Raw genomic sequence first — 27,973 nt, 5'->3', positions numbered from 1 at the left:
GCCGGGGGGAGCCGGGGGAGGCGGAGCGGCGACCGGGGAGGAGCCGGGGCCTGCAGTGGAGCCGCAGCCCGGAGCAGCAGCCGCGGGAGCGGCGGGGCCTGGAGAGAGTCAGCGCCGCCCGGGCCGGGCCCCCCGCACCGGAGCCCGGGGAGCCCCCCGGCGACGAAGCCGCGGCCCGGCGGAAGGCGGCGGAGGCGCCGCGCAGCCCCGCGCAGGCCCGTGAGCCGCCGCGGCCTCCCGTGGTAGCCGAGCCCGGGCAGGAGGAGCTGGGGCCTGGGGGGAAGCCAGGGACAGCGGCCGGGGTGGGGGGACACCCCCGTAGCCTGCCGGGGTGGGGGAGAGACCCTGCCCGCCGCCCCCCGCCCCGTCCGCAGCCCCGTTAGGTAGCCCCGCGCCCGGTGTGGGGACACCCCGGGCCCCCCCCGCCAGGCCCCTTCCCCGCAGCTGGTGAGGGAGCTTAACACTTGCCCCCTAACCCACTAACGAGCCAAGGGTGTGCGGAGGCCCCCGGTAGCCAGCCCTAGTAACTATCTAGAAGCGGGTCTGCTCCTTCTCGCTGTGGAACAGAGCCTTCTGGAGCTCCCTCGATACTTGTTACGGGGAGAGGTGTCCTCAGACCCCAGTTCCTGAGGATTGTGAGATTAAGCTTTACTGCCGACTCGCTCCTGCTGCTGAGGAAAGTCTTCTCTCAAGCAGAACAGACAGCCCTTTCCCCGACCAGGTAGTAGTGGGTGTTTTTTACAGAGGAAATTCTGTATGCCCAGGAGAGGCAGTTCCCAAGACAGAAATAAGTAGGAGCTCCAGATACTTACCTAGTAATTTTAATTATTTACATCTGCTCGGCAGGTGATAGAGCAAAACAAGGGAGAGAAAGGAGAGAGAGATTTAGCTAGTCTTTCCTTTTCCAGTTGTTGTTAACTGGAGATAAAGGTAATTTCCAATACTGATCTCATCCTCCTTCATCCCAAGGAAGATCCCTTGTCCCCTAATCCCAAGAGGGTTTTCTTCAAATCCCCAGTGCAAGGAGAAAAGACACACCTCCTAGTTACAGGGAGAGGAAAAGGCAGATTTCACTGATAATACCAACAGAGATAGCAAGAATTGTTTTAGAGAAAAAGATTTTTTTCCCCTTATGGGCAAGGTGTACCTGGAGAAAAGAGATTTCTAGGTAGGCAGATTGGGGAAATTGATTTCTGAAATAATCCGACCATCACTGAAAAGGCTGTTTCCTGGGGAACACCCCTTTAGTAGTTAGCTGCCAAAAGGGAGAGAGGATCTCCATCCTGGGATAAAACCAGCAGTTCTAGGGGACTGACAATCCCCTAGCAGATTATTTTAATACTCAAGATCCTGATTTCATCCACAATCCTTTCGCCCTCGAAATATTTTTTGAAGAAGCCCTTGGAATAGCTGACAGCAACGGTCTGAGTATGGGTCTCAGAGAAGGAGTGTGAAGGGCAGCACCCCAACAACCAGCACTGAAGATAATCCACCTCCCTCCAGAAAATCTTCCAGACAGAGTGAGTGACTACGTTATATCACCCCTCTATTCCTAGCTGTCTTCTCTCACCTTCTGTCCTTGTTTTCCATGTCTTTTCTTCTCTCACTGTATTTGCATGCTTTTAATCTTTTAGCTCTTTCTGTTTCTGGACCTCTCCCCACCTTCTTTTTCTGTGTGTCTTTCTCAGTCTCATTCATTTACCTGCCTTATGGAGCTAAATGGAATTGACCTGATTCTTTTCCTCACTGTTTAGCTTATGGGAGACCTTAGGCTGATATAATTGTAAGAAGCCTCTCTGCCCTTTCCTTTTACTTTCTTTCCCTGGTTTATTCAAATCATCACTGGTGTGAATTAATTTCTGTCATTTAGGGGGTCATTGAGAATGATAATAGTTGCCAAAAAAAGCTTTGAGGAGACAGGAGCAGTGATTTGTAGTGCCAGGGTCCAAGGATGCACCCATGGGGTGGAGTGTCAGTTCTCCATGTGGGTCCTACTATGCTTGTAACTGTGGGAATAAAATCATTGTGCGGTGCAGACCTCACTGTGCTTGGGGTCTGAACCTACAGATCCTCATGCAAATACCCTGAGATGCGTTTCCTAATGTACCTAAGGGACTGTGGGATGAATTCTGGAAAGAGTGCCCTTGAGAGTGGGTCCTGTGGTGCTCAGGGGCCTGGGAATGAAAGCTGTGACAGTGCTGGTGGAACCTGCTCTGAAAGCCAAAAGAAGCCGTTTGGTTGCCCCCAGTCTTGGTCTGTGTTTTTTGCTGCATTCAGGGGCTAGGAATGTGAATCCTAGTGCTGGTGCTGCATGAACCAAGCTGCTGCTTTTTGTAAATGAGGCAGTTAATTCCCAGCCACAGATGAGTATTCTGACACCAGCGTAGTGATTTCCTGAGAAATCAAGTCTGAGGGAGACATCGTCTCAAATAAAGCCAATGCAAATTCCAGTAGCAGAAGAATCTTGGATATCTCACATGAGGTATTACTGTTTTTAGTGAGATAGCAGTGAGGAAAGCCAAGATAAAAGGGCCAGGGCAGGGAGCCCTTTTGGAGAGCAATGGTTAAACAGGGAGTCCCTGAAGAAGGAACTCCTTGGTGTAATGTGCTTGCAAGACCAGACAAAAGATGCCAAAGTGATTCCCCATTTTGGCAGAAAATTTTGTCAGTTATCCATAGCTTCAGAAGGTGACTCTTTCTAAGGGAAGGCTGAACCACCAAGCATACATATGTTCTGGGGGTACTGTTAGATGCCCTCCTACCTGTTGCCCTATAGTTATGCAATCAGCCTGTTTTGAGTAGAGCTGTGTTATCTAGCACAAGGGAAGAGATAACTGAGGCATTTTGGCCTTTGTACATTCAAGGGGATAAACTGACTTTTCATGCTCGTGAGGTTAATTTACCTCACGCTGCCCCCTTCCTCACAGTCATGACTTGACATTTTTCAAGTGCTTTTGCCTCTGATGGATGCCAGGGCACTTTACAGAATATATACACCAGCCTTAACAAAATTCTGCTCTTGCACAACAATTACCTTTCTGCATATGAAACATTTTTTTCCTTCCATTAATGATAAAGATTCTGTATTTGCTGCCTGAGCTTTAAATGTTCATTACAGACATAAAAGACTGGAAGTGGTGTGCTATAGACTAATTGTTATTTATTTGTTAATTGCTGACAAGGCATTCAGTACTGACTTGGACACCAGATTAAGACAATCTCTGCTCGAAAGATCTCATAATCTAAAACACAGCTATAGAAAAGCTGGGACATACTCATAAATTTTAGGGAATAATTTTTCATGAGCACAGCTCTTCAAAGTGATCATGGTATTCACATCAAATGTTTATCACAGGTGAAAATGCAGCTTCCTCTGAGATGGAATACTGCAGCTGCTCTGCACCATTTATTTTATACAAAAGTATCTATGCAAGAAAAAGGGAGAGTATTATTTATCTTCATGAAAGTGCAGGGTACTTTATGGAGATGTTTAAATGCAAGTGTTACATCTATAAGAGTTTACATTAAGAATGTTAAACCTGACCACCTAAAATTAGACTTTAAAAACCACATTAATGTACCTACGTAAATAGCCTAATTCTTGTAGATGCCTAGGAACGTAGAGTTGGCTTCAACAGAAGCAATGAAGTCTTCTACATTTGAGGAAAAAGACACTTAGTTGTGCGTATGTGGGTTTGTAAATTTAGATTTGGATATTCATGCTTCCAAAAGTTGGCTTTTTAAGTTGAAGCAGTCTGATCCTGTCCTATGGGCACTCAGCTCCCCTCTGAGAACTGACAGTGTGGCATTTCTCAGGTCAAGCCCTTCAGCAAAATGAAATGAGACGGTCTAAAGAGTTATGGGAAAAGGATTATGTTACTGAAAGATCATGAGGTTATAATACTGTTTAAGTCTGTGTTCTATAACTTCTTGGATTTTATCTTGAAATGTGGTTTTGTAGGCAAGTTTCGAGGATAGAATAAGGAGTCCAAAAAGTTGGAATAAAAGAATGAAGCAGTTTGAGGAGTTGGGATCTAAGTTTTCAGTCCAAGAGAGGGTTGTGACTACTGTAGTCCTTCTGGTTTGGGGTTTTTTACTGCGCTTTTTTTCCTCTCTAAAAATACAGCTGAATGTTGGTGTCTCTGAAGAAGTTTATTCTTTTCACAGAGGTACAGGTTACAGGTTACTACCTCTTTCCCTAAACTTCAGCTGACCTTCATGTAGTGGGAGATTCCGTCTGCATCCCAGTTTGGATCTTTGGCCCTTTCCTTCAAATGTCAGAAAGGAGGAGTGGTTAATGGCAACTGTGATATGGACAGCTGTCCCTCAAGAGCAGGACTGAGCTGATTATCTCATTTTACACAGCTGTCGGACAGGAATTGGATCTCAGTCATGAGCAACCAAAAGATGAAAAATGCTTCTGGACTCATTTTTCCATTTGCTTCTCCCAACCTTGGGTGGAAGAGTAACCAGTGATTTTCATGCAGAACCTTCTATGTTTTTGTAGTACTCCATTTGCAGAATCTGTTTCTGGGTGATGCTTCAGAACTGAAACTTTGAATGATACTCTTTTTGGTCCAGGAGGCGTCTTAGAGAACATGAGTAGACCCTAGATTGATGGGCAGCTTAATGTGACAGCTAACATGTTTGAACTCTCCAGTTGTGTTAACTCTGAAGCCTAAAGAAAAGCCTTTAATTTGCTGTATTATTGGCCACTGCACACATTATTTTAGCAAGAATATCCAATTGATGTGTTCAGCCTCCAAATGCTTATTGTCTTTGTAGGAGGCAGTATTGCTTCTTGCTATCTGATTTGCTGGTTTTGTTTCCTTCTTCCTTCTAAGGGATATATGATGAACATCAAAATCTATAATATATTTCTGCCTTGAACTCACGTTTTTCACTTTTTAAAGGCCGTCTGTGTATGTGTATTACTGAGAGAGAGCAAGCATGTAGCAGTATGTTTTCACAATTAATTAATTGCAAATTTTCATCTTAAGTTTGAGGTGCAAATGCAAAATACTGTGAATGTTTCAAAATTCGGAGATCTCGCAGCCAACTTTAAGACCAATTTAATGCTAAATCCTGTGATGCTTTGCCAAGATTTGGACTAGATTGTTGTTTTATCCATCTGTCTTTGACCTGCCCAGGCTTCCTATTATGAACCTGATACTTCCTTAGGTAGGCAGCACAGATTTAAAGGTAGACAGCAGAGATTTTGGTAGTCCCTGACCTTTCCTGAATACCTGGGCTCCATAGCATCATGTGGCATTCACGTCCCTCTCCTGCACCTTTAAGGCCCAGCATGTTTCCAGCCTGCCTACCTCTTGACTCGCATTTCCTCCTACACCCACTCCTCCTCTCAGTTGTTCCTGCCCTTTGCATCTCTTTTCTCTTGTGGTCCCTTTGGCATTCTGTCCAGTGGTCCTAGAAGCCTAAGTGCTGTTTTTCTCTTCATCAAGCAAGCATCCTTTATCTTCTCACTAGGATTCTTCACTGGCAGGAGTCTTTACTGCATCTCACAGGCTCTGGTCTTACTTCTACACCTGCATTTTGACTTGTCCCTGGTTGGCTTTTGTTAGATTATATGCCTGTGGACATGTAGGATTTTTGTCGGAGGTTATCTCAAGAAACTTCTTTTTTTAATCACTGAAAATAACCAGTTCTGCTTGCCTGGGGAGTGGCACTTGGTCTCCATAGTCCAACTCAATTTTATTCTCCCACCCTCCCTTCTCTTCTGGCCCCTCTCCTTCCTCAGGAATAGCTATATTTTAGTTAGTTAGAACAAAACCCCACCCCTTCCATTACATTCTCTGGTTCCCTCTAGCACTTGAGGATCTTGGTTTTCAGAACTGGGCTGAGCATTTTGTGCAAGGCCCAGTACCTCATTCCTCATCTTTCTGAGCGGGTCAGATTATTTGATGTGAAATCAAGAACTAAGGGAATGTGTGTTCTTTTTTTGGCCTTTTTTATGTATAAGAGAGACTGAGTAATGAGGGACAGGGTGAGATGATGAGTGAGAGCTTTTATACCTCGAGGAAAAAACTATTTGCTTTTTTGTTTTTTACCATTAGCAATTCAAATTTTGTTTATGCTCACTGCTCTATAAAGACTGTGGCTGATTATAGCAGAAATATGTAATTACTGTTAAAAGTTCAAATCTGAATAATTGGGAAAGAATCTGAACACTTTGTGGTCACAAATTAAAGGAGCAAAGTTCCTGAATTCTCAGTTTCCCCTAAAAAAACCCGTTGTTAAGTAAAACCAAGACAAATTCTCCCTCCCCATCAGGAACTTGCAGAGAAAAATAAGCTGCTAAAATAGTTATATATGAAATTATTTTTATGTCTACCTGAACAAAGCAGACAAGGTTTGAATGTAGAGAACTGGTCTGGGTTTTGGGAGAGCAGTGTTCTCTGCAAAGTTCTTCTGTTCCTTTGCTGGCTGACCTTGGGCTGCATGCTTCTCTATGCATGGCTTCCCATTTATCCTGGAACAGGTTATTGATCCTTTATAAGGGTTCCAGAGTATAAGGATGAAAACCACTTCATAATGGCTGCCTGCTCTTGCTGCTGATTGCCTTAATTACAATGTGATATTGAACTTAAAACCTCTATATGCTCTTTTTTTTTTTGCTTTAGGAACTAGTAAAAGCCCTAATGCGTTTTTGTTTCATTGAAGGACCAGTCACTCCAAAACTGAAAGATTCTTGTGTGCAGTCTAGAACTGTTTTATAAGTTGACTTCAGTATAGATATTCTCACTCCCTTGAAGCTTCTCCTGAGATCTCTAATGACCTTTTCTTGGCCAAGTCTCAGGGTCTCTATTCCGTCTTCATCCTTCTTGGCTTCCCTGCTGTTTTTGACACTTGATCATGCCCAGTCTTGAAATCTTGTCCTCCCTTGACTTTTGTGACAGTATTTTCCTGGTTTCCCTCCTAACTATTCTAGTCATTCATTCAGTAGCCTCTGCACTGAGCTGTTTACTTCCCTCCAATATTTTTTTTTTCATAACTTAGACACAATGACCCACTTCTAGTATCCTTTCTTTGCATTTCTTTACCTCCTTCATGCCAGGGATATTAAATGATGCAGCTTTGCATACTACCTTAACATATTTTTAAATTAATTGCTGCAAGTTTAAGACCCCTGAGGCCAATATGGAACTTGAGAAAGTTCCTTTGAGATTTGCCTTTGTTTCCTGCTTTCCTCTGCTGCAAGCTTCCACAGTTGGGCCTATAACATGTTCTTGCTCTGAACATACAGTGTAGGACTCATCTTCCTGTTCATGGCCTGAATCTTTTGGTGCTTCTTTGAGTCTCTTCGGGTAACCCTTATGCTTCCTCCTTCATTTCCCATCTCTGTTACTGCGAGCTGTTCTTGCTGGCCTCTGACAACCGTGTTACCTTCTCGTCTTGTTAGCAATGCAATTGCTGAAGCTCCCCTCCTGGCATGTTTTCTCAACACATTGCCATCTCCTCCTTGACAAGCCTGTGCTTTGGCTATCATCCACCACATAAGGTTCCAGCTTGTTGTGCTCCCTCTAAGGGGCCTTCACATTTCTGTTTCTCCCCTATCTGTCAGTGTCCCTTACTGCATTGTCCTTTGCTCTGCCAGCAACACAAGCATGACACTGTGCTTTTCCATTTTTTGCATGAGCATCTCTTTGCATTCTTCCTCAGCTGACTCATACCTTGATACACACAGGAATATTGCCAGCCAATAGAGGCCAGACATACTGCAAAGTAATTATTTCATAGAACCCTAGAATCACTAAGGTTGGAAAAGGCCTCTAAGATCATTGGGTCCCACTGTTAATTGCATATTTGCAATTAGCTGTTTTCAAGTATGCAAATAGCCATTATTTGCATTTTTGAAAATTATTCAAAGGTCTAACTGATACTCAGATGTAGTCATCTTACTGTATGTACCTCACTGTCCTTGGCTCCTTTTGTGAAGAAGCATAATTGCAAAAGAAATAAAGATTGTTATAAGCAAAGACACAACATCTTGAAGACTGGAATGTTCAAGGTTAGGGAAGAATAATATTTACTTGCAGCTGCAAGGTGACAACTGTGGCAAGCATGCGTGTGGAAGAAAGTGACTTCTTTCAGTGTCTGTAAGGAGATGAACAGAAGATTTAGTTTCAGGATGATACACAAAATGGAGCATTTTGTGAGTAGGATGCCAAGCAGCAGTACTAGTGTTTTAAGCAAAAAGAAACCATTAATTGGTGTGTGTTCTGTGGTAGTGTGGTTGTGAATCCTCTTGAACTTCAAGAGTGGTACAAATCTTTTCAAGTTGTGAGCCAGGCAGGGATTGTCAGGTGTTTTGTCTACTGGAAGAGAATTCTGTCAGTTTGAGAAAAACAGCTAACAGAATAGTAAAAAGGAATTATGTTAAAACAGTGGTTGAGACTTAAATTTATGAGCTCACACAGTATTATTTGATTCTTCTGATCATTCTCCAACTTCAATTTCAGCTGTACTTTGCTCTCAGACTCCTCTTTAACAGGCTTCTCTGCAGTGCTTTGGTAATCTCAACCCTGGGAGCATGTGCTCTATGTACATTTTGGGCACGTGGTATTCAACTAATCTGCACTTGATACTGATTTCCTTTTTTCCTATGAATTCAGTACAGAGTTCTTGCTACTGCTTGATACCCATTTCCACAAGTGGGTTGTGGTTTGTTTCAGCAACTATTGCAGAGTTCATATTGACTCTTCTGTTTTCAGTGGTTCAGCCTTTGGTGATCAAGTTCTGACCACTTGCAGTCAGATTTTCATTTTCCCTGTACGTGGCTGATGTTCCTTTCTCTACCACAGAAGTTTTCACTATTGCTGTCATTAAAATGCAAGGCTAACAGTAATTTTTCACCAAGACCCATTTTTTAGTGTGAATAAGAATGCAGTTTTCATTTATAAGCATGTTACATTCTTTTAACCTGTGTCTCTGTATATGTTTTGCAATGCTGTGCAGATCTTCTGAGCAAGATAGTCTTCATGCTGATCTACTTCTGATGTTGTCTCCAATTTCAGAAACAATCTGGATATTAAATCGGTGTTTACGTATCTTCTGGTGCAGGTTTATTACTGGATGTGATTCTGATAGGCAGGTAAAATTGAAATCCTTCAGCTTGGGGGTTCTCAAAGGGCTGGGGGAAATACCTGCTCTTACCTACTGTTTCTCTACCACAGACTTCCCAGTTTCCGAGGGAAAATTTCATTTCAGTTATGTGCTCATAAATTTGACTTATTCCGAAACCAGTTCCCTATACCTTTCTCAGTGTAAGAGTAATTGTTCCGTTAATATTCTTAAAGCAAATGTCAAAGATTTCTCTCCTGCCTTGGCATATGCTTGGAATTACAGCTGCTACTTCCAAGGGTGAAATATTGCATAGAGGTACCGAGGGCGGAGGGATGCTGCAGAGACACTTCTGCTGTGGTGATGTATTTTCATTGCACTTCTTCAAAGTGCTTGGTTTACTTTTTACTTCAAATCTGTTATTGGGAGGGTTGTCATGGGACATTTGGCTTATTATTAGAATAAATCTTTTCTAGTAGTCTTATTACAAAGGAAATAATTTCCAGCTCAAAAGTATTTTATGTATACCAGTATTCTCAGTATCATTTACTGTTTCTTTTGACAGGTGTTACGCATTCCCCACTTTACCTTGCACATCATCATAAATAAACAAACTGGTCCTAACTTTGAACAGATATTTTCAGACTGTCTTAGGAGTGTCTGCAATGTTTATGTAGTATTTATCAATGCGTTTTTTCCCTGTATGTTTATATAGCATACAACATAAACATTTGATTAGTTGGTCTTATTAAAATCTGGCAAGACCCTAGCTATGCTCAATCCTAGCCTGTTATGCCCATAAAGATACTGCTTCTCTTCACATGAGCATATTTTAGGCTTTGGCTATAATGCCATCTGTTGATAAGTTTAAATAAGCAGGTCAGGTTTTGTAAACTATACCATTTGTCAGTTTCAAACAAAGCTAGGAAATAATTGCCTTTGGAATTGAATCCTGATGCACTTCCAGCATGAGGGTTTGGGTGACTTTATAGTTCTCACAAGACTTCATGCTTCATTAGTACCAAAAATGCCTGCACAGTCAGTGCTGTTCATTTACTAAATTCAAAATACTAATTTATAGCCTGCTTGTGCACCTTTCACAAAATGGAGGGAATTGAAAAGTCCTATGATAAATGTGCTATCATGATATTTATCTAATCTGTAATGACAGTGAAAACAATTTTTTTTTCTTTTTATTTTTCTTTGAGACTTAATATGAACCTTACTTTGTTGAGATTTCTATTCATTAAAGGAAAATCATATGTGTATAACAGTTTAATTATAACAAAACAATTAGTCCAGCAATTTATATTAAGCTATACATGGCTTAAAAGTTTTCATCTTCCTCAAACTGGTAATTTTCAGTACCATCTCAGTGTTTTGTGTGACTTGGAGCAAATTTTCCATTCAGGATACCATAATCACAGTACTGCCTGTGTCCCATGAAATAGCGCTGAGCATTCAGAGCTGTGCTGTCTTACACATGCAGTAGTTCTGAGCAGGGCTGTGGAGTCAGAACCTGACGTGTGGACAGGTGCACGCTGTGACAGCTCACACTCATAGGCAATAGCACGCCGTGTGCTCTTAGGTGGCAGTGGCTTCCTTTGGTTGGATCCCTTTTCCCTTTGTGGCTCATGACTAGTGAGAACCATGTGCCTCCTGTTACCACATCTGCAAGCCTGTAGTTAATAGGGAAAACATTTTTTGGCTTGTTCTACTGCTCCCCAAAAAGGGAAGCATGGTTCTAGGGTATGAGAATTTCTCTTACCTCCTTGCCCCCAGGGATGGGTTTTCCTCCTTTCATATGGCGCTGCAGACAGAAGGGTGCTGTCAAACTGCAATGCCTTTCTTTTGTCACTAACATGACACCTATCATTTCTTCCTCATTAAGTTTAGTTTTATGAACAATACTCACCAGCCTCTCTTCCTTCATTTGATTCCAAAATACAAACATTTCCTGAAGACTTCTCACAAGTAGTTATCAAAATGATGGATAGTAATTTCAGTCTGGGCAGTATCAGTTTCCTCTTTTCTTATTTCTTACATGAAACAAGTATTTCTGTGAGAAGGTTTGCTTAGAAAGATCAGATTTTTAAGTGTTTTATTCCTACCGTCTTAGTTCACACCACCTTCTTTATGAGGGAAAGCACATATCTTAAAATGGCAAATTTCTCTTCCTTCTAGACTCAGCTAAATTTATTATTTTCCCCTTTTTGTATTGGATGAGGACACAGGGTTTTTTGAGTGTGTAATTCACAAGTACATCAGAACTGCGTTTTTTTTCACCAAAGTAGAGGCTTTTCATTTCTTCATGCATGTTTTACTCTTCACAATGTGACGTTATTTCAGAAAGGTTGTAGTCAAATAGTCCTTTTTGGACAGTTTTTTTATCTGCTAAATGCCTTAGAGACCAGGGGTATCTCTGAGTATATTAAATGGATATTGTTAGGTAGATCACTGTATCTGTGTTTCAGGCTCTGAAATACAAGTGGTCACCTATTCATAGGTGTTCTGCAGCAATGTCTGTCATTGTTTGGTAGTCTGTTCTGTGTTTTTTCTCTCAAAGTTCATGTTGAGAAACTTGAGTCTCCTTTAAATCTTTTTGTCATAGTGTTTTGTTGGATCAGGATACTTGCAAATACAGCAACAGTGAAAGTAAACACAGAAAAATGTAAGTGTAGAGGTTTATTCTAGAATAGGCATCTTCTGGTAGGCAGTGCACAGCATCGTGCCATTCATTGTATGGCTCCCTACTTCAGTCCTAATAGATTTTGCCTGCCCAGCCTTTGGATCCAGCCTTAGAGAATGCTTCAGGCTATAAATGTTTATTAACTCTGTGTTCAGTGGGACCCTTAGTGTGTTGTTCCCCACATTTCATGTGTTTTTCTGTCCTGACAGGCAAGTAGCAGTGATCCTGGATAACATCTGGCTGGCTTAGAGCGAGCATTTGCAAAGTACAGATTTCTTCAGCACTGCTAAGGGATGGCCCTTACTGTCCCATCGACAGGAGCCTGGCTTGCATTTGCAGCAGGAGCTTCTATTTGCTAAGATTCAAAGTAAGGCAGCAGTTTGCCCAGAAAGCTGTAGGTCTAGTCTGAAGTGAATTAGTGGTTATTAAAAGGTATTCAGCGCAGGAATTTTCTTTAATACATTTTGCTTATGAATTGGACAGATTCTTGTCTGTTTAACTGTAGTTCAGGATCAATGCTTGGCTGAACTTTTTGCATCTCTCTGACCTGTCTGACTTGGGATTGTACTGTAACTGTTTAGTGTTTGAGAAACGAAGACTCTGCGGTCACCTTCCAGCTGTTGATGGTGGTTATGACCTTGGCTAACCTAGCCTTGCTTTTTAAATTCAGCCAAATACATAAACAGATAGAGTTTACCTTGTAAAGTTTATGAGTTTATGAATTCTGCTCTCTGACTTTCTTTTTACTTCTTGAAAATGAATTCCGACTTGCTAATGTGGTAGGATTTTTAAAGCACCCTTGATTTCAGTTCCATGTGTTTATTAGTTATTACTGGTTTTTTCTTTGTTTGAGATCCTAAGAGAAGAGTTCAAAAGATTTGCCAGGCAATAAGCTGGGAAAGGAAAGTTGGAAGAATTATCAGCTGCTCTGGTTTGGCTGCAGTCTTGTTTTATCATGCCATTTAGTAGTGTCAAGCTGATGCACCAAATACTTGGGTCAGGTGAATGAGAAATGCAACATAAATTAACAGCAATATTTACTGCATAGCAAGTATTCTTTTAAATAATTTAGTAGCCAATTACACTGAATTACTGTTGCCCTGAAAGTGTTCTGGAATTGCCACCTTACCTAGTGTTTGACTATGCCCAATTATTACAGATCCCATATTGCCAGCAAATCCAGTAACATGATCAAGTGCAAACTTGGGAAAAAAGGTCTTATTCCACTGCTTTGAAATTTCCCATGTGATTGCTGTTTGGTCTGACTCTTTGCTTTCTGTCCTAAATTACTGTCTAATGCGTATGTTCTTAAAAAGCTGCTGTGTTTTACTGGAAAGTGGTTGTTTCAGTACTGGGTGACAAGTGCATATATAGACACAGGGTTTGGTTTGGTTGTTTTGGTTTTTTCTGGGTTTTTTTTAAAGATTTTTGGATTTTGTTTTCTTGTCAAAGATTTTTATAAGCCAAGGAATGACAATATTAAATTTCTTAGTGTGGGTGTAATCTGACCCAATTCTAATTTTGCTTATCTCCCTGACAAGTGTATTTTATACAAATGCACAAAAGCTTGTGTATTTGATGATGGGGATGTTGCATATCAGCCTTACATTTTACTGCATAGCCAATCATCCCAGATGCTCTACTGACATAACCTGGGCAAACATGAAGCTCTGTGAAAACAACAGTGCTTTCTTCTGTTTCTTGAATTTCTGGTGTTTCAGATTGGTATCTTAATCTGCCATAGGCTTTTATAACCTAATTTTCTTGATTTCTCTGCTTGTCTTAAAAAAACAAAAAGGGGGGAGGGGGAGGAACAGATAAATTTGTGTTTATTTTACTTTGAAGTTGTATTGTTAGTGCAACTGATATTTCATAATGGCTTAACAAAAAGCAGTAATTTTTTTCTGCTTGCACGATAGAAATTAAAATTTGAGACACACTTAAAAAATGAAGCATTCAACTTAACATTTAGTTCATGTTTGTTTTCTTCCAAGTGGGGTACTACTTTTAATGAGGGCTTTACCTGTGACGTTATCGTGTAAATGTAGCTGTGTTTTGATTCGTCTGTCCATCCCTACTGGATAAAAATATATTGTTGCTTTTCCCTTGTACTATTCACAAAAGAATAGTCTTGCTGTATTTTTTTTAAAATTTGTGTAAATTTCAAATGTCTGATACTAGATTAAATCAGTCAAGACGAGTTTTTCAATAAAGCACAATTTGAGGGGGCTGGATAATGGAAAGCCTTTTGCAGCTTGGATCAATTAGCTGTGCAGCAGGTAGTAATGCCTGTCCTAAGTGAGAGTGTGGCAGGTAAGTTGGTAGCTGATGGGCTTTTCTTTTCCTCCCCAGACATAAAAATGTTTCCACTCGCCATAGACGCTGTGGTGCTGCAATTGCACTTCTCAGTCTGGGTGCCTAAGAGTGTGAGTGATGATGTTAGCTGTGCAATTAGGACGTGTTTCCTGAGGCCAGGGCTGTGAAGCCAGTGCCTGTGGGGGCTGAGGGATGGATTTTGTTGGGGTATTGTGTAGGTGTTTGAGCTCTAAGAGGTGTGGTGAGCACATGCATGGAAATGAAAGGTTTAGCGCATATGAATGCGTTGGAGTATGGACTTCATTGCTTTGGTGCTGTGAGAGCACTGGCGTGCAGAAGTGAAAGGTATAATGCATATGGGTGTGGGGGAAGAATGGGTAGCTTCAGTGTCAAAATGCTGGGTGCATCTGTCTCTGGATCTGTGCATCCACACTGTGTTATTGTCAAATGCCTATTTTTAGAACGAGTATCTAATTGGTATTCATGCAGATGGGTGTCTCCCTGTCTCATCTGATCCACTCATCTGAGTGATGCACTCAGTGGGAGGTGTCTGCTGACGAATCTTTCCTAAGCAGAGTGTGTTCATGTCAGTCTCTTCTCTCTTACATGTATGCAACTGTTTAATTTGCTATACATGCATAAGTGTGTTTGTGTGTTTGCCTTGTCTATGCTCCAGCATGCTCAAAGAAAGTACCATTTAATCTTCTGGAAAGACTAATTTCAGAAATGAAAGGTGTAGAATTTGCATGCCTTCAAGACGTGATTCTTCTCTTTATGCAAAGAGCAGTGCAAGTTGTGGCCTTGGAAACTTAGCTGCCTCAGTCCAGACTTCAAGGGATTGCTCCCAGTATAGTAATGCAGCCAGTTGTGAGTAGGAATGATGAACTTTCTGCTGCCTTGTCTACTGCAACAGACCACAGAAAACTTTGTGTGCTAAGTGTGCAAGTTCATACAAGTTCATGCTGCAAAATGTTTCTTCTTTTAAAATAATTGCTATGTAGAAATCCCTGTATACAACTGCTAACCAGGTATGTTTTATTTTTCTGAGGGGAAGTATATAACATTTATGAGACAAAAGATTCTGAGTCTCTTCCTGCAGCAAACTTGTGTGATTTCAGATAAATAAGTTTTTTCTGTGTCTCAGAATTGGAGAAAATACTTGCCTGCTATAGCGTGAATTAAGCAGGGTTTAAATATATATATACTTATATATATATATATTTTTTTAGGAAAAACTGGTTATGGCAGGCAAAGCTTTAACTATTATGAGCTTAATATAGTCTGTTCCAACTTGACATGGTAGATGTAATTATCTATATATAGTATTATGCATGATCTTGGTGTTTTAAAATGAGATATGTAATCCTAGCTCTAAGGAATAGGATTCATTATAATGTCACCTAATGCAAAAAGAGAGGCTAGGCCTCAGAGAGAAATCAATTTCCCCTCAAATTAAGATAGTCCTGACTTAGCAGATGATCTAATTAAATTGTGGTTTGTGTATGGCATGAATGAGTATTCCCTTTTAGCTATGATTTTCCTCTTACCTAACACCATAAACCTACTGGATTACACATCATCTTGGTGAAGAGTACCAAGGTTATATGGATTATGTAGTAAAGAGTGAATGTGATATACCTGCTGAAAGGGCTCCACTTCCCTTAAACAGATCTTGGCTTTTTACCTGGGAGCAGTGCCCTGGGTTAGCCTGCCCTAGCAATGTTAGCATCAGTGTTGAAAAGCACTGTCCCAGCTGCTCTCAGTATGGATGGTCCTCCCTGAGGCACAGTCATAGGCCTTTTGGAATGGTTCTGGCTAGCTGTGAGTAAGATACATACAGTAGGATGATCCGTATACAGGTATTTGTGATAGCCGAAGAAGAATGCAAATGGATGTTTCTGTTCTTAGGCTTCACCTTTTTTGTGTCTCAAGGTTTTCCTTTCCTCTCCTTTCTCCTCACAGATATTCTTGCTTCCAGCACCATGGCCTCTGACCTGGAAAGCAGCCTCACTTCCATAGACTGGCTCCCACAGCTTACTTTAAGGGCTACTATTGAAAAATTAGGGGGTTCCTCACAAGCAGGACCTCCAGGGTCTGCCCGAAAATGTCCCCCAGGCTCACCAACAGATCCCAATGCCACACTGAGTAAGGATGAGGCAGCGGTGCACCAAGATGGGAAGCCACGTTACAGCTATGCCACTTTGATCACATATGCCATCAACTCATCACCTGCCAAGAAGATGACGCTTAGTGAGATCTACCGTTGGATATGCGACAACTTTCCCTACTACAAAAATGCTGGTATTGGTTGGAAGGTGAGGGCTTGCATCACTGAAGTACCCTTTCTTGCCTAATTATAAGGCTTACTTTCTTAACTCAATGCAGGATAGCTTCAGTAATTAAAATAAGACTGATGTAAAACTAAGTTGTCCAACTGGAGAAAATGCAGAGCCAGCAGTTCCATTTTCTCTGAGAATTTTGTTGAATGTATGTGGTGGTCCCCTAAGAAGGAGTGCACACAAAACCCACCACCAGCAACCAAGGAAAACAAAAAAAAAATCCCTCACAAAACACACATCACTACCATCCTCTCCATCACACTAATGCTATTTTCATTGCACCTTCTATAGGTGTAGAGGTGGTTCAGCCCCATATTAACCATCCTAATCCAGCCCTTTCCACAGCTTCTGTTCTGCCCCATTCCAGCAATATGTAGTGAGCTTTGGCTTTTATGTACCGTCCTATTTTCTCTGCTCTAGTGCATACTCAGAAGACTGTATGTTTTTGTTGTAGCACTTACCTGTATCTCTTACTCTCTCATCAGAACTCTATTCGTCATAACCTCTCCCTGAATAAATGTTTTCGAAAGGTGCCTCGACCAAGAGATGATCCTGGGAAGGTAAGAAATCTGCATGCTCCTGGGCAAGCAATTTAAAACTGCAGGGAAATAAGCTGGGGTTGCCCTTTCTAACTCATGGTTGGAATTTGAAACCTAAAGTGTAGGCAAAAATGGAAGCAGTAGTAAGATTTACTGCAGTCCTTTGGCTACAGAAGCATTTACTTAAAGGGGACCTGTAAAGTAACTTTAAGGGTTTTAGTATTTATTTTTCTTATCTGTGATCTTCAGTTGACTTTAAAGATACTGGTAGAAGTCAAAAGTGTGATTGAATGTACTTTATTAATTTTGTTTCTTTTTCTTCTTTATTTTTGTGTGTAAAATGCGGGTATAGTGCAACTTGTTCTGTTATAAGAGAGCATAGTGGCTGCTGGTGACCAGTAGGACTAATGATGTGACATCATAGATTTCATGGAGGCAAGATCCATGAAAATGAGAGCAGAATTGCTACCTATATAGATTGCAAAGTATTTAGTGTTGAAATAATATGTCATTATCACATAGTTTAAATCTGCAGAAATTATTTATGAGTAAAACTCAAGAATTTAGGCATATGTTGGCTAACTAAGGACTGGTAAAGCTCTGATAGTACACATAGATTGTAAAGGGGAATTGCTAGCAAAACCAAGACTTGGCATCTTGGTATGCAGATATTATTGTCTGAAAAAACCCACAACCGAACAAGCAGGAGGAGATGGGAGGGGCAAGAATCTGTCTATTTAGACACAAAGATTGTCTCCTCCCCCTCATCCTAAAGTTACAAGAAAGGACCATTTGCTCAGGCCTTTATTTCAGGTTATATTTAAAGGACTGTGTGGTGCTCATTTGGCATCTCTAAATGGAAATAGTAGATCTTTGAGGATCACAGCTCCAAAATACCATTAATTATGTAGCTTATTCCAGGAAATCCTAACTGACTTAAGGGTATATGTTTGCAGGTGTTCATTGGCATTTTGGGCTGGGTTTATAATGAAAACCTGTGCTTGTTGCTTATTCACATTATTCAGATCTTGATGGGAGGTTAAAACAAGCTAAATCCACTTTAGAGTTCTTTTTATACTAAGTCAGAAGACAACACTCATAATTATACACTGTTTTATATTGAAAGGGAGGTCTAGGGGTTGACATGTACCCCATCCTGTCCCAGACAGGAACAATCACGTTAAGCTGCTTATATCTGTCAAATTTTTAATATCTCCAGAGATGGAGATAGCAAAACTGGGCACTTGTTCTAGTGCTGCACCACCATAATTGTGAAGAAAGTTTTGTTTATATCTGACTGTACTTTCCCTTGCTGTAACTTGTATTTGTTGCCTCTTCTTGTGCTGTACATTTTTGAGAATAATTTGATTCTGTCTATTATAATATGCTTACACAGTTGAAAACAGGTTTGATCCCCTTAGCTTTCTCTTGTCCAAGCTAAACAGACCTCTCTGTACATAATTTGTTTTAGTTCTTAACCATGGTTTATTTCTTAGCCATCATGGGACCTCTGTGGATGCTTGGAGTCTCACAATGATGAAAAAAGAGCAGTTCTTCTGGCTGTCTCTCCCAAATTCCAGCGTTGAGTTGGTTCTCATGAGTTAAACATAAATTCAAATCGTGAGGAAGCCACTGAAAGGAGTGTGCAGGCCCAAAAGAGTTCACTTAGCTTGGATCAAACCATCCTTTTGTGTCCTGTCTCAAGAGTGGTGGAAAGTAGAGGATTCTGCCTTCCACCCTTAGCATTGTTCCTCATAGTTCAATGCAACCCAGTGCAAGAAAGGAATCTCTTGGCAACACCCGAGTCTCGGTTGTGTGAGGTTCTAGAGGGTGGTCCTTGTGGTCCTAATGTTTAGTTGGTGCTGCATTTCTTGAGTCAGCAGCCCGCTACTTCAGGAAGCTCTGCAATTTCATCATTCATTCACCAATGGGTCTTCTTTCCAGGGCTCGTATTGGACAATAGATACATGTCCAGATATATCTCGCAAGAGGCGGCATCCTCCAGATGATGACGTGAGTGTTTTTCTTTCCACACAGCATGAAGTGGGCTGGGAATTCCCTTCCAGCACCAGACCATGATAATGTTTTGGGGTCAGGGTGTAAAGATGGGCAAAGGCCAGGACTGAACAAACTAATGTGTATGTCCTGTTGATTGCCTGTTGTTGCTGCTATTCAGTAGCAAAGTTAATCTTTTCTGAAGTCTTTTATCCTGACTTTTCAGTGACTAAGGCCCAGTCCTCCTCTTTTTTAAGCCATGAACTTCTACAGCGGGGGAGCTGGCTTCCCATCTGCAGTTTCACTTCTCCATCTGTTTTTGATTTCTGCTCCTTTCCTTTTCTCTTTCTTCCCCATCCACAGATACCACAAGACTCCCCAGAGCAAGAGGCAAGTAAAAGCCCCCGAGGGGCTGTTCCAGTCAGCACAGAAGCCTCTTTGCCACCTGAGGCCACCCCTCAGATGTCAATCCAGAGCACCACCCCCATTGCTAACTACAGTCAGGTGAGCCGTAGGGAAAAGGATAGAAGTGGGAGGAAAAGGAGAGTGGGAGGAGTGCATGAATGGAAAAGCGAAGTGGTGAGGAGAGGGAATTGTGAAAATTGTGATATGGAGGCAAAAATAAAAAGAAGGGAAGGAGCTGAAATTGCAGAGATAGAAAATAAGGAGGAAGTGAATTTTAGCAAAGGGTTGGATGGGGATAAGGATAAAGGCATAATGGTATTAGCTGAAGAAAAGGCTGGAGCCATTGTGCTTTGGTTGGTGTTCCTTAAGAAAAATAGCGTTTGGGAAGATTTTTTGGAAGATGAGCTAAGTGATACTGGATATCAGTCCATGTTCTATGTGTATTTAGTGTGATCTCTGTCTCAAGCTGCAAATCCTAATAAGACTAAAGGCCTTATTCCTCCCTTCCTTAGCAGGGTGCAGGGCCTGTGGATGTTGCCTCTACTGTAGCAGGGGGGCAGGGCCGTGAAGGGGCCGATGTGCCACCTCCGCTGTACAGTGCCAACCATGACTTCAAGTTCTCCTACTCCGAGATCAACTTCCAGGATCTTAGCTGGTCCTTCCGAAATCTTTACAAATCCATGCTGGAGAAATCATCTTCCTCTCAGCACGGTGAGTAACTACATGCGTCATGTGGGGTGGGCAGGTATCTGCCTACACAGTCTTGTCCATTTGGCATCTCTCAGATCTTTCCTCGTTTAGGAGCCTGTGCAAACAGACTTTCCTTCTGTGGCATGCTGTAATTACTTCTGCCAGGAGCTGATAAGAAATCTGCACGTCCTTTTATGCATTGCTCCCCCTAGTTCTCCCGGAATAAAAAAGCACAATGATTTAAAAATGCTTTGTGTTGATACAAATGCAAATACTAAAATGGCAGAAGCTGGGAAAAATGAAGTCCTGAAGAAAAGCATGTCAGAAAAACATTCACAGTCTGTCAGGATAGAAACTGTAAGAGGGAGGGGGTTGTTGCATCTGGAGTTTCTCAGAAGGAGAGTGGAAAATCATCATTGCTCAGATCTGTTAAAAGTAGGATTGTACAAGGCCTTGGAGAATTGAGCTTTGTGGATTTAGAAGAGAGAAGAGAGGGCCTCCAACTCCATTCATATCTTGCATTTCTGTGAGTGAATAAGCAGCCAGAAGAGGGCAGAATCACTTCAGGGATGAGATGTCCATGGAAAATATTTCAGAAAAACTTAAAGCTCTTTCTGCCTTTAAACACTCTTCTAAATATTAATCTGGTGAAAAAGGAATATGTTGTTACATGAGCTTTTTGCCTGTGCTGTCAGCCATCCCACAGTGCAGGCAAAGTTTGCCACTCCAGAAGAGGCCTCCTGAACTTGAAGCTTCAGTAAATAAAAATGCATATACTTTCACTGCTTTCATCATGCTGGCACTCCTAGTAGGAGCCTGTTGTGTGAGGTGTTGTAGTATGAGCAAGCTAGAAAAATGTAGAGAAGAACGTTGACTTGGTGTGTTCCTCTGATTTTACAAACTTAACAGCTCTGTTGTTTTTTTTTCCCTCCAAGTTGGAGGCTGCATGGCACGGTAGGAAAACTTGCAGATTTTGAAAAAATTTTGTTGGCAACTTTTGAGTCAGGAAGGCAGTATTCATCCTTTTGCCCTAGGACAGTAGTAGGATACTTGAAGGGTTGATGTTGAATCTAGTGAAAATGTGAGGCTTGCTAGCAGATGGTCCAGTAAGGATACTCAAAGGAAGAAGTGAGTAGCTCAGGTTAATGGCATGCAGTGCCCCCGACTGTGGTTTTCCACAGAGGTTCCCCATTGTATGGGGAGAATGAACAGGGGAAGCAGATATAAGAGATATGCAGAGCTCCTGGTGTTGGGGAAGGATAGAAAATACCTGATGCTCTCACGTGTAGGGGTTGCCTGAAATACAGGAGGATAGAAATGACACACCCAGTGAGTCAGGAGGAATGAAAGTAATAAAGAAGCCCTGGTGTGTGTCGTGTGCTCTTTGTACAAAAGCAGAGTCTTTTATGACCTCTTATGATCAATGTGATAAAAAATTTGAAGATTCCTGACCAAGCTGCTTATAAGAAGGGAACTGAAGGGAGTCTTTGGAAACAAGCAAGTCAGATGCATTAAGTTATCAGTTTACTAAATGCTCTACTGTTTAAGTATGCTTAATGGTAATTTATAGGAAAACAACATGTGCTTGACATTTCAGGAGAGGTTGGGTTACTTTGGCAAGTCTAGGAAAAAATCCAGGGAGGAACTTAAGTGCCTAACATTGTACTAAAATCCTTCTGGGTCTTGGTTGTAGAGCGTTTTGTTTTGTGTCTGGAGCACAGCGAGGGCATAACTGCACAGGTGATGGTTGCTGGCGGCCTGTAGAGGGCACTCCTAAAGCTTCATAAATAGCGGGATGAGCAGTGTGAAATTAGAGCTGGATAATGTGAGCAGAGGTCTGATCCAGGCTCTCTTAAAGCTCCTTCCTCTTTCATTTACTCGGCAGGTTTCTCTTCACTCCTTGGTGACATGCAGCCCTCCAACCACAATTACTACATGTACCAGCAGCAGCAGCAGCAAGGCCCCTCCTCAGTGGGTGCTGCTCCCCCACTCCACACTCCAACCCCAGAGGGTTGCCCATCCCAAGGAGGAAAGCAGCAGGGTGGTGAAGGTTATGGCCCTCCACCAGTGATGTCCATGCACCCGCCCCCGATGCAGCATGGAGGTTACCACCAGCATCAACAACATCACCCACACTCCCACCCACAGCAGCAGCCACACCAGCAGCAGCAGCAGTCACAGGCTTCAATTAACAACGCTGGCTTTGGTGAGTCAGGGGTGATGGAAAGCATGGATGGGGGAAAGGGAGCAGTGAGGAGCCCCCAGGCAGAAATCCCACAAGTGAGCTTTCCCTAAGTAGTGCCTACTTGTGTGTAGAAAATGGGGGAAAGTCAGATACGGTTGAAATCTGAGAAGGAAATCGCTTTCTTACCTGGAGAATGGAGGCTATATCACCCTGGGTTTGGGATTCTGTTAAGGGATGCAGCATAAAGTCAGGTGAATTTCCTTAGTGAAAAAGGAGATACCGCCCCTGGTTTTCCAAGGGAGAAAGGATTTCTAGCTGCTGTAGCATCACGCTCTTTGGTGAAGAGGGGCCAATCTTTTTATATTAACGGGTGGAGAGGAAGGGTGATGTGTATTGTGTTAATCTTGTCCCTGTTTCATTCCAGCGTTTCCCCCTGATTGGTGCTCCAACATTGATTCCCTGAAGGAAAGCTTCAAGATGGTAAACCGGCTGAACTGGTCTAGCATTGAGCACTCCCAATTCTCAGGTCAGTGTTGGCCTAGTGAATCAATGACTAGGGCTGTAGTCTAGAACATGCAAGTGCTGGATCTATTTTTCAATGTAACTATGGCAAGTGCCTGGATTTCTCAGTGATTCAGCTCATTTTTTAAAAGAGGTGTCCTACTTAATGGGTTCTGTTAAAGATCCTGAAGCACTTGAATGAACACTGCAGGATTTGGGGCAGGGAGAATCAAGTCATAAAAGTATGTCAGAAAGTTAACTGAGCTTCTTCCTTCCAACTCTTCCTTGCCCTCCCTGAGGCAGTGTGACAGTATCTTAGATGTGGAGCTCTTCAGGAGTTTGGTGACAGATTTGAAATGATAAAGTTTGGTTTGTGAGGAGGAGGTAGGATTTAGGGACAGAAGACAGAAATTCTTTGCAGGGAAGATCACAGTGTGACTACTGTCTTTGACACTGTCCTCTGTCCCCTGCAGAGCTCATGGAGAGTTTGCGCCAGGCTGAGCGGAAGAACTGGACGCTGGATCAACACCATATTGCCAACCTCTGCGACTCCCTTAATCACTTCCTTACCCAGACTGGTCAGCTCCCTCATCTGGTTGGCCCACAGCAGCCCCCTCGAATCTCTGATTCTTGTGCCCTGAACAGTGGCAAACAGGAGCAATCCATGAACCAAGGTAATTAGGAGGAGACTAAAATGACTTGCAAATGAAGGCCCAATTCTGTGAGTATCCTGAATTACTTGCAGCCTTACTGGGCAATGCAGCACTGAGCAACTCAGAGCTAGTCTGTCAGTGCTGTTGATAGTAACTCAGCCTTCTCTGGCTTTGAAGAACTGGGATGTCCTGTACCTGTGGTCTGGAGAGACTGCTGTTATGTGATGCATACTATTGACATGCAACCTCCAGGCAGGAATATATTTAATAGGCAAACCTGGAAGAGGAGAAGAGGTATTTTTTAGGTGACCAACAGAGAGGAATGGCAAGGTAGAGAGTTTGCTATTCCAGATGGCAGGAACAGTACAGGAGAAAGCTCTTGCTCCCTTGTTGGAGAAATACTGTACAAAGGAGGGGTATGGTGGTTGTGATAGAACTGTAATGGTGTGTGTAATCTAGTACTGAATGAAGTGGATGATATTGAGCCAGCTGGTGGTGTTTCTGGATGAAAATTTTCTTCTCTTACAATAATAGAGAAACTCCTGCTGGTTTCAAGAACAAGATCCCTGACCAAGCTATTGCTTGGAGTTAGGACTCAACAGCTGAACATCTCCTCAGTATCCTGTGGGTCTGAGTGAGTTGCTCTGTGGCTGAGCTGCCACCCATTCAGGGCCAAGACTTCTGACCTGGATATTAACAGTTGTTTTTTTTGTTTTCTTAATTCATTTCCTTTCACAGTGAACTCCTATGGTCAGCCCCAGCCTCCCCATCTCTTCTCCGGGCCATCTCCTATGTACCAGATTTCTACCCAGGACTCTCCAGGATATAATCGCCCAGGTAAGGGGTGATGTTAAGGCATATTACACCAGTGAACATTAAAGAACTGGTTCCCAACCCCTTTGTGCATTTCTGCCAAAGCACTTAGTAATCAAATGGAGCACTGTGGGTAGAGAGGGAGCATGGACTGCAAGAGACCCTCCATTTAGGGCTCTGTTATAGCTCTGGGAAGGTTTAGGATTTCAAAGGCCTGATTTCTTTCACTTCACATCAATAGTCTTGTAGCTTAGCCTCACCCTCAGTTAGTTGTTTGAAGACAGCTGTACATGAGAAGCTTCTGTTGATGAAGTCATTTGTGCTCTATCAGCAGTCAGCTATGAGGTAAGTAAAGGAGGCTGAAACTTAACTTCTGTAGAAGCTGCTGTGGAGAATTTTACAGGAGAACATTCCCAGACACTGGTAGATGCTGACAGAGATTAATGCCAGTAGTGTTCTTGCTTGTTAGATTGTTGGAAAGGAGAAGGCCCAAATCACTTTTGATTTCTTTTGCCCAAGGACCCACTGTGAAAAAGCATGTAGTTTTAGAATCTAACTCTCCTCTTTCCTTTTTCTTCTTTTTTCTTGTTTTTGGCTCAGCTCATCATTTGGTTCCTCGGCCTCCAGGGCCTCCTCCAGGCGCCAATGAGGAAATCCCCGATGATTTCGACTGGGACTTAATCACCTAGCGAGTTACAGACTTGATAGCCCGTCCTTTATGAAGGACGTGGGAGGGGAGGGGGACATGGGGTCAATGGTGTCAGCACCACCCTCCCCAGTCTCCCTGCCTTGCCTGTATATAGATATATATTCTCTATCTCCGCCAGAGAAGCCACCGCAAGATGCTGCCGAAGATAATCCTTCCTTGCGTCCTGTTTTATCTTCTTTTCTTCTTTTGTTTATTATTATTATTGTTATTATTATTATTATTACCAATAATTGAGCACAGCCCTCCCCCTCCTCCGGTGGCCTCAGACGCATTGGATCGGCTCTTTCGTGTTGCGCAGTGCCCTGTGGAGGGCGGGAAGATGGGTCCTTGGTGCCATGAAAAGACCTTGGAAGGCTGAATCCTCGAGTGCATCTTTCTCTGCCTCCGTTATTTTGCGTTTAACAATCCCTCTTTCCCTTCAAGGTGGCCGGTGAATCTGTCGTATTGGCTACTGGAGTGAGAGAGCCTAGTGGACCCTGGGAGCCTGTAGTTATGTTGTTTCGTAAATGTTGTAAAGGTCGGGGGGCTGAAGGGACACTGGAGGGGTGATCTTAGCTCTGTGAACTTTGTTGCACCAGCAGGAACAGCAAGAAAGTAAGTGGTGTTCCCAAGTACAAAGAGAGGATAATCCCTGAGGTAGGGAGATCTGATCTGAGCTGGGAGGGCAGACCTGAGTTTGGAGAAAGGAGAATGTAGCAGATACGGTATTTCAGCAGAGAAGTTGGGTTTCAGAATGTGGTGCCATCTGTGACGACTGAGAGATTTTGAGGGAATCCTGACCCATTTCCTACACTGCCTTTTGCAGTCTCTAGGTGAAGCCTACATACCCATCAGGTAAAAGAAGCAGTCAGGGGAGTCACATGTGATTCAGCAAATTCTGTTCCCCAGAGCTTTTCATTTCACCCCACACTCCTTCAAGCCCTTTTTCAAAATATGTAGTGAGGCTCTCCCTTTTATATGCAAATTTGGAAGTTTTCTCTCATCAGTATTTGTCATCAGTACAAATCACAAATACATCAGTATTTGTCCAATTGTTATTTGATCCTCCACCCCTCATATTTCTTTGGAGGCTGTCCTTGCCTGTGGTTGAGAGTGCCAGCAACAGGAGTCTGGTTGTGTAGGTGCACATCCTCCGTCAGCGGTTGCCACTTGGTGAATGGGCTCATGGTGGGCAGAGTGGGGCTGAACTGGGGGACTGCTGGTCAAGGGCTGAGCCCTCTGGTCAGGGACCGAGAGCCCTTGCAAGTAGTTTTTGTAAGAGGGGCATTAGGGGAGAGAGGGTGAAGCAGGGCAGGGTTTTGAACCGATCAACCAAAGAGTGTAGTATGAAAGGGAGAGGGTGTCTCAGACCCCTTGCAGTTCAGCTGGGGAGATGATGTAACCTAGTGTAAATCCTGAAGGATGAGCTTTGTCAGCACGTGCAAATCAGGAAGGTGGGAAAGGTGCAGGAATGGGAGTGAGGATTTAGATGCTTCCTCCCCAAAGTTGTGTCCTGTGTTCCCCTTCTTTTCTCGTATAGCTCCATTCTGTCAAACCTCTTGTTTCTTAATATTTTGTAAAGCCTCTCCCCAGCCCTTATTCCCTATTTACCAGTGAAGGGAACAAATGTGGAAATAGACTATCATGGCTGCTTGACAGACCTGGAGCACTGGAGTAAAGTAATAACCTTTATTCTGACGGCAGGAAGGTGGGGAACTAGCACTGCTTTTTAAATTTGCTGTAGGGATAAACCAATTGGAAATTGGATTGTTGTCAGGGAAGCGGACAGAGTCTCATTGCATTGGAAAGGGGGAACAGCACTTTTCTTTTCTTTTTTTTTCCCTTTTTTTGGATTTTTTTTTGTTGGATTTTTTTGTTTTGTTTTAAGTGTGTGTTTGGGGGGGAGTTCGTCATTGAGCATTTCCAAGAGAAGTGAGAAATCCCAGACAGCTTCAACATGGAGTCAGCTGTTATCTCTGCTGCCTCAGGATGGGAATGATACAGCTTTGGAAGCATGTGTGATAGGTTTCTGTGGAAAGTGGCACCGGAGACAACGAGAGACTACTTATGGCAGGTGCCAGTTAGTGTTTTGCAGTGGACGTTACTGAGAGCCGGCCCTGTGGAAGTCTGAAAACACCACCGGAAGAAAAACAAACCAAGATGGCTCCTTCTGCGTATCCAAGTGCTCCTCATTTGCATATTTGCCTCATTTGCGTATTAAGTTGTGCCTCATTTGCATATGTAAATACATGCCGGTCAGTGTGCAAATTAGCCTCGTTCCTCTGCCCCTGAAATCAATGTGTGTTGTTAGTGCGTGGTAAGACATCGATGGGTGGGTGTGGAGCTCTGCAGGTGCGCTGGCACCGGCCTGCAGGCAGGGCAGGGGGGCCAGCCTGGCCCACAGAGGGGTCATACCGGCCCCTCCAGCCCGATGAGGCCCCCAATGCTTCGTGTCAGTGGTCAGGGAGAGAGGGGCGTGGTCTCACGAGTTTATTTTTGTGCATGCTTTCTTAATAAAAAGAAAAAGTGAATGTTTATGGTTTAACTGTTTTGGTGCCAGTATTGATTTTTTTCTTTCAGCGGCGCCTGTCAGGATGGCTTGGTTCTCACCTTAGAATTTGGGTTTGGACATGGCTAAATAGACAGCCCACACCTGGATGTTCTTGAGATGGAGACTTTTTAGGATTTTAAAAGCTGAAGGTTCTCCCAGCTGGCTGTTCTCAGGGCAATGAGATCTGAGAGTCTTTCAGTTCATGCTCACCAGAAAGGCAGAGTGAAAACTCTACCAATGCTTAGTGTCTATTTGTCTTACCATTTGCTGGCCTTTCTCTTTTAAGGAAGAACACAAAAACCAGAATTTAAACTGCTTCTGTAGAATACCTAGTAAATATATTTCTGCTTTTCAGGAGCAGGGAACATTCAACCTTGGGAACACTTCAACTAGCCTGACTAGATGAAACTTTTTCTCCACTGGAAGGACATAAGAAGCACATCTCTCTTATAAAGAGAGCTTGACATGACTGAGCCACAACATGGTCATTCTCCACCTTCCTGGGGTCAGATTGGAGGTTATCACTTC

General features: G+C 42.7%; 1 protein-coding gene across 3 annotated transcripts; it reads left to right on the top strand.

The window, feature by feature from the left end:
- The first annotated feature begins 8 nt into the window (after window positions 1-8).
- FOXJ2 (forkhead box J2) lies at window positions 9-27,439 on the top strand. Of its 3 annotated transcripts, XM_038139925.1 has the most exons (12): window positions 9-721; window positions 1,396-1,520; window positions 16,049-16,401; window positions 16,911-16,985; window positions 18,909-18,977; window positions 19,323-19,463; window positions 19,877-20,075; window positions 21,940-22,260; window positions 22,664-22,765; window positions 23,214-23,414; window positions 24,132-24,230; window positions 24,807-27,439. In XM_038139925.1, exons 3-12 carry the CDS (start codon window positions 16,069-16,071, stop codon window positions 24,893-24,895), a joined length of 1,629 nt encoding a protein of 542 aa, XP_037995853.1. In that variant the 5' UTR covers window positions 9-721; window positions 1,396-1,520; window positions 16,049-16,068; the 3' UTR covers window positions 24,896-27,439. The 3 variants fall into 3 exon arrangements, with proteins under 3 accessions (XP_037995853.1, XP_037995862.1, XP_037995844.1); XM_038139934.1 differs by having other exon boundaries at window positions 9-1,520; window positions 19,880-20,075; XM_038139916.1 differs by having other exon boundaries at window positions 9-1,520.
- Window positions 27,440-27,973: the final 534 nt, after the last annotated feature.

Source organism: Motacilla alba, chromosome 1 (genome assembly GCF_015832195.1).
Source record: "Motacilla alba alba isolate MOTALB_02 chromosome 1, Motacilla_alba_V1.0_pri, whole genome shotgun sequence".
NCBI lineage: Eukaryota > Metazoa > Chordata > Aves > Passeriformes > Motacillidae > Motacilla > Motacilla alba.
The sequence above is the reverse complement of the archived record's forward strand: the minus strand, read 5'-3'. Positions and strand labels throughout refer to the sequence as shown.

Bases quoted from the DNA above. Each gene is read 5' to 3' on its own strand.
- FOXJ2 (XM_038139925.1), top strand. From the start codon at position 16,069: ATGGCCTCTGACCTGGAAAGCAGCCTCACTTCCATAGACTGGCTCCCA. The intron at 20,076-21,939 runs GTGAGTAACTAC...TTTACTCGGCAG, and splicing joins ATCATCTTCCTCTCAGCACG to GTTTCTCTTCACTCCTTGGT. The intron at 22,766-23,213 runs GTCAGTGTTGGC...TGTCCCCTGCAG, and splicing joins TGAGCACTCCCAATTCTCAG to AGCTCATGGAGAGTTTGCGC.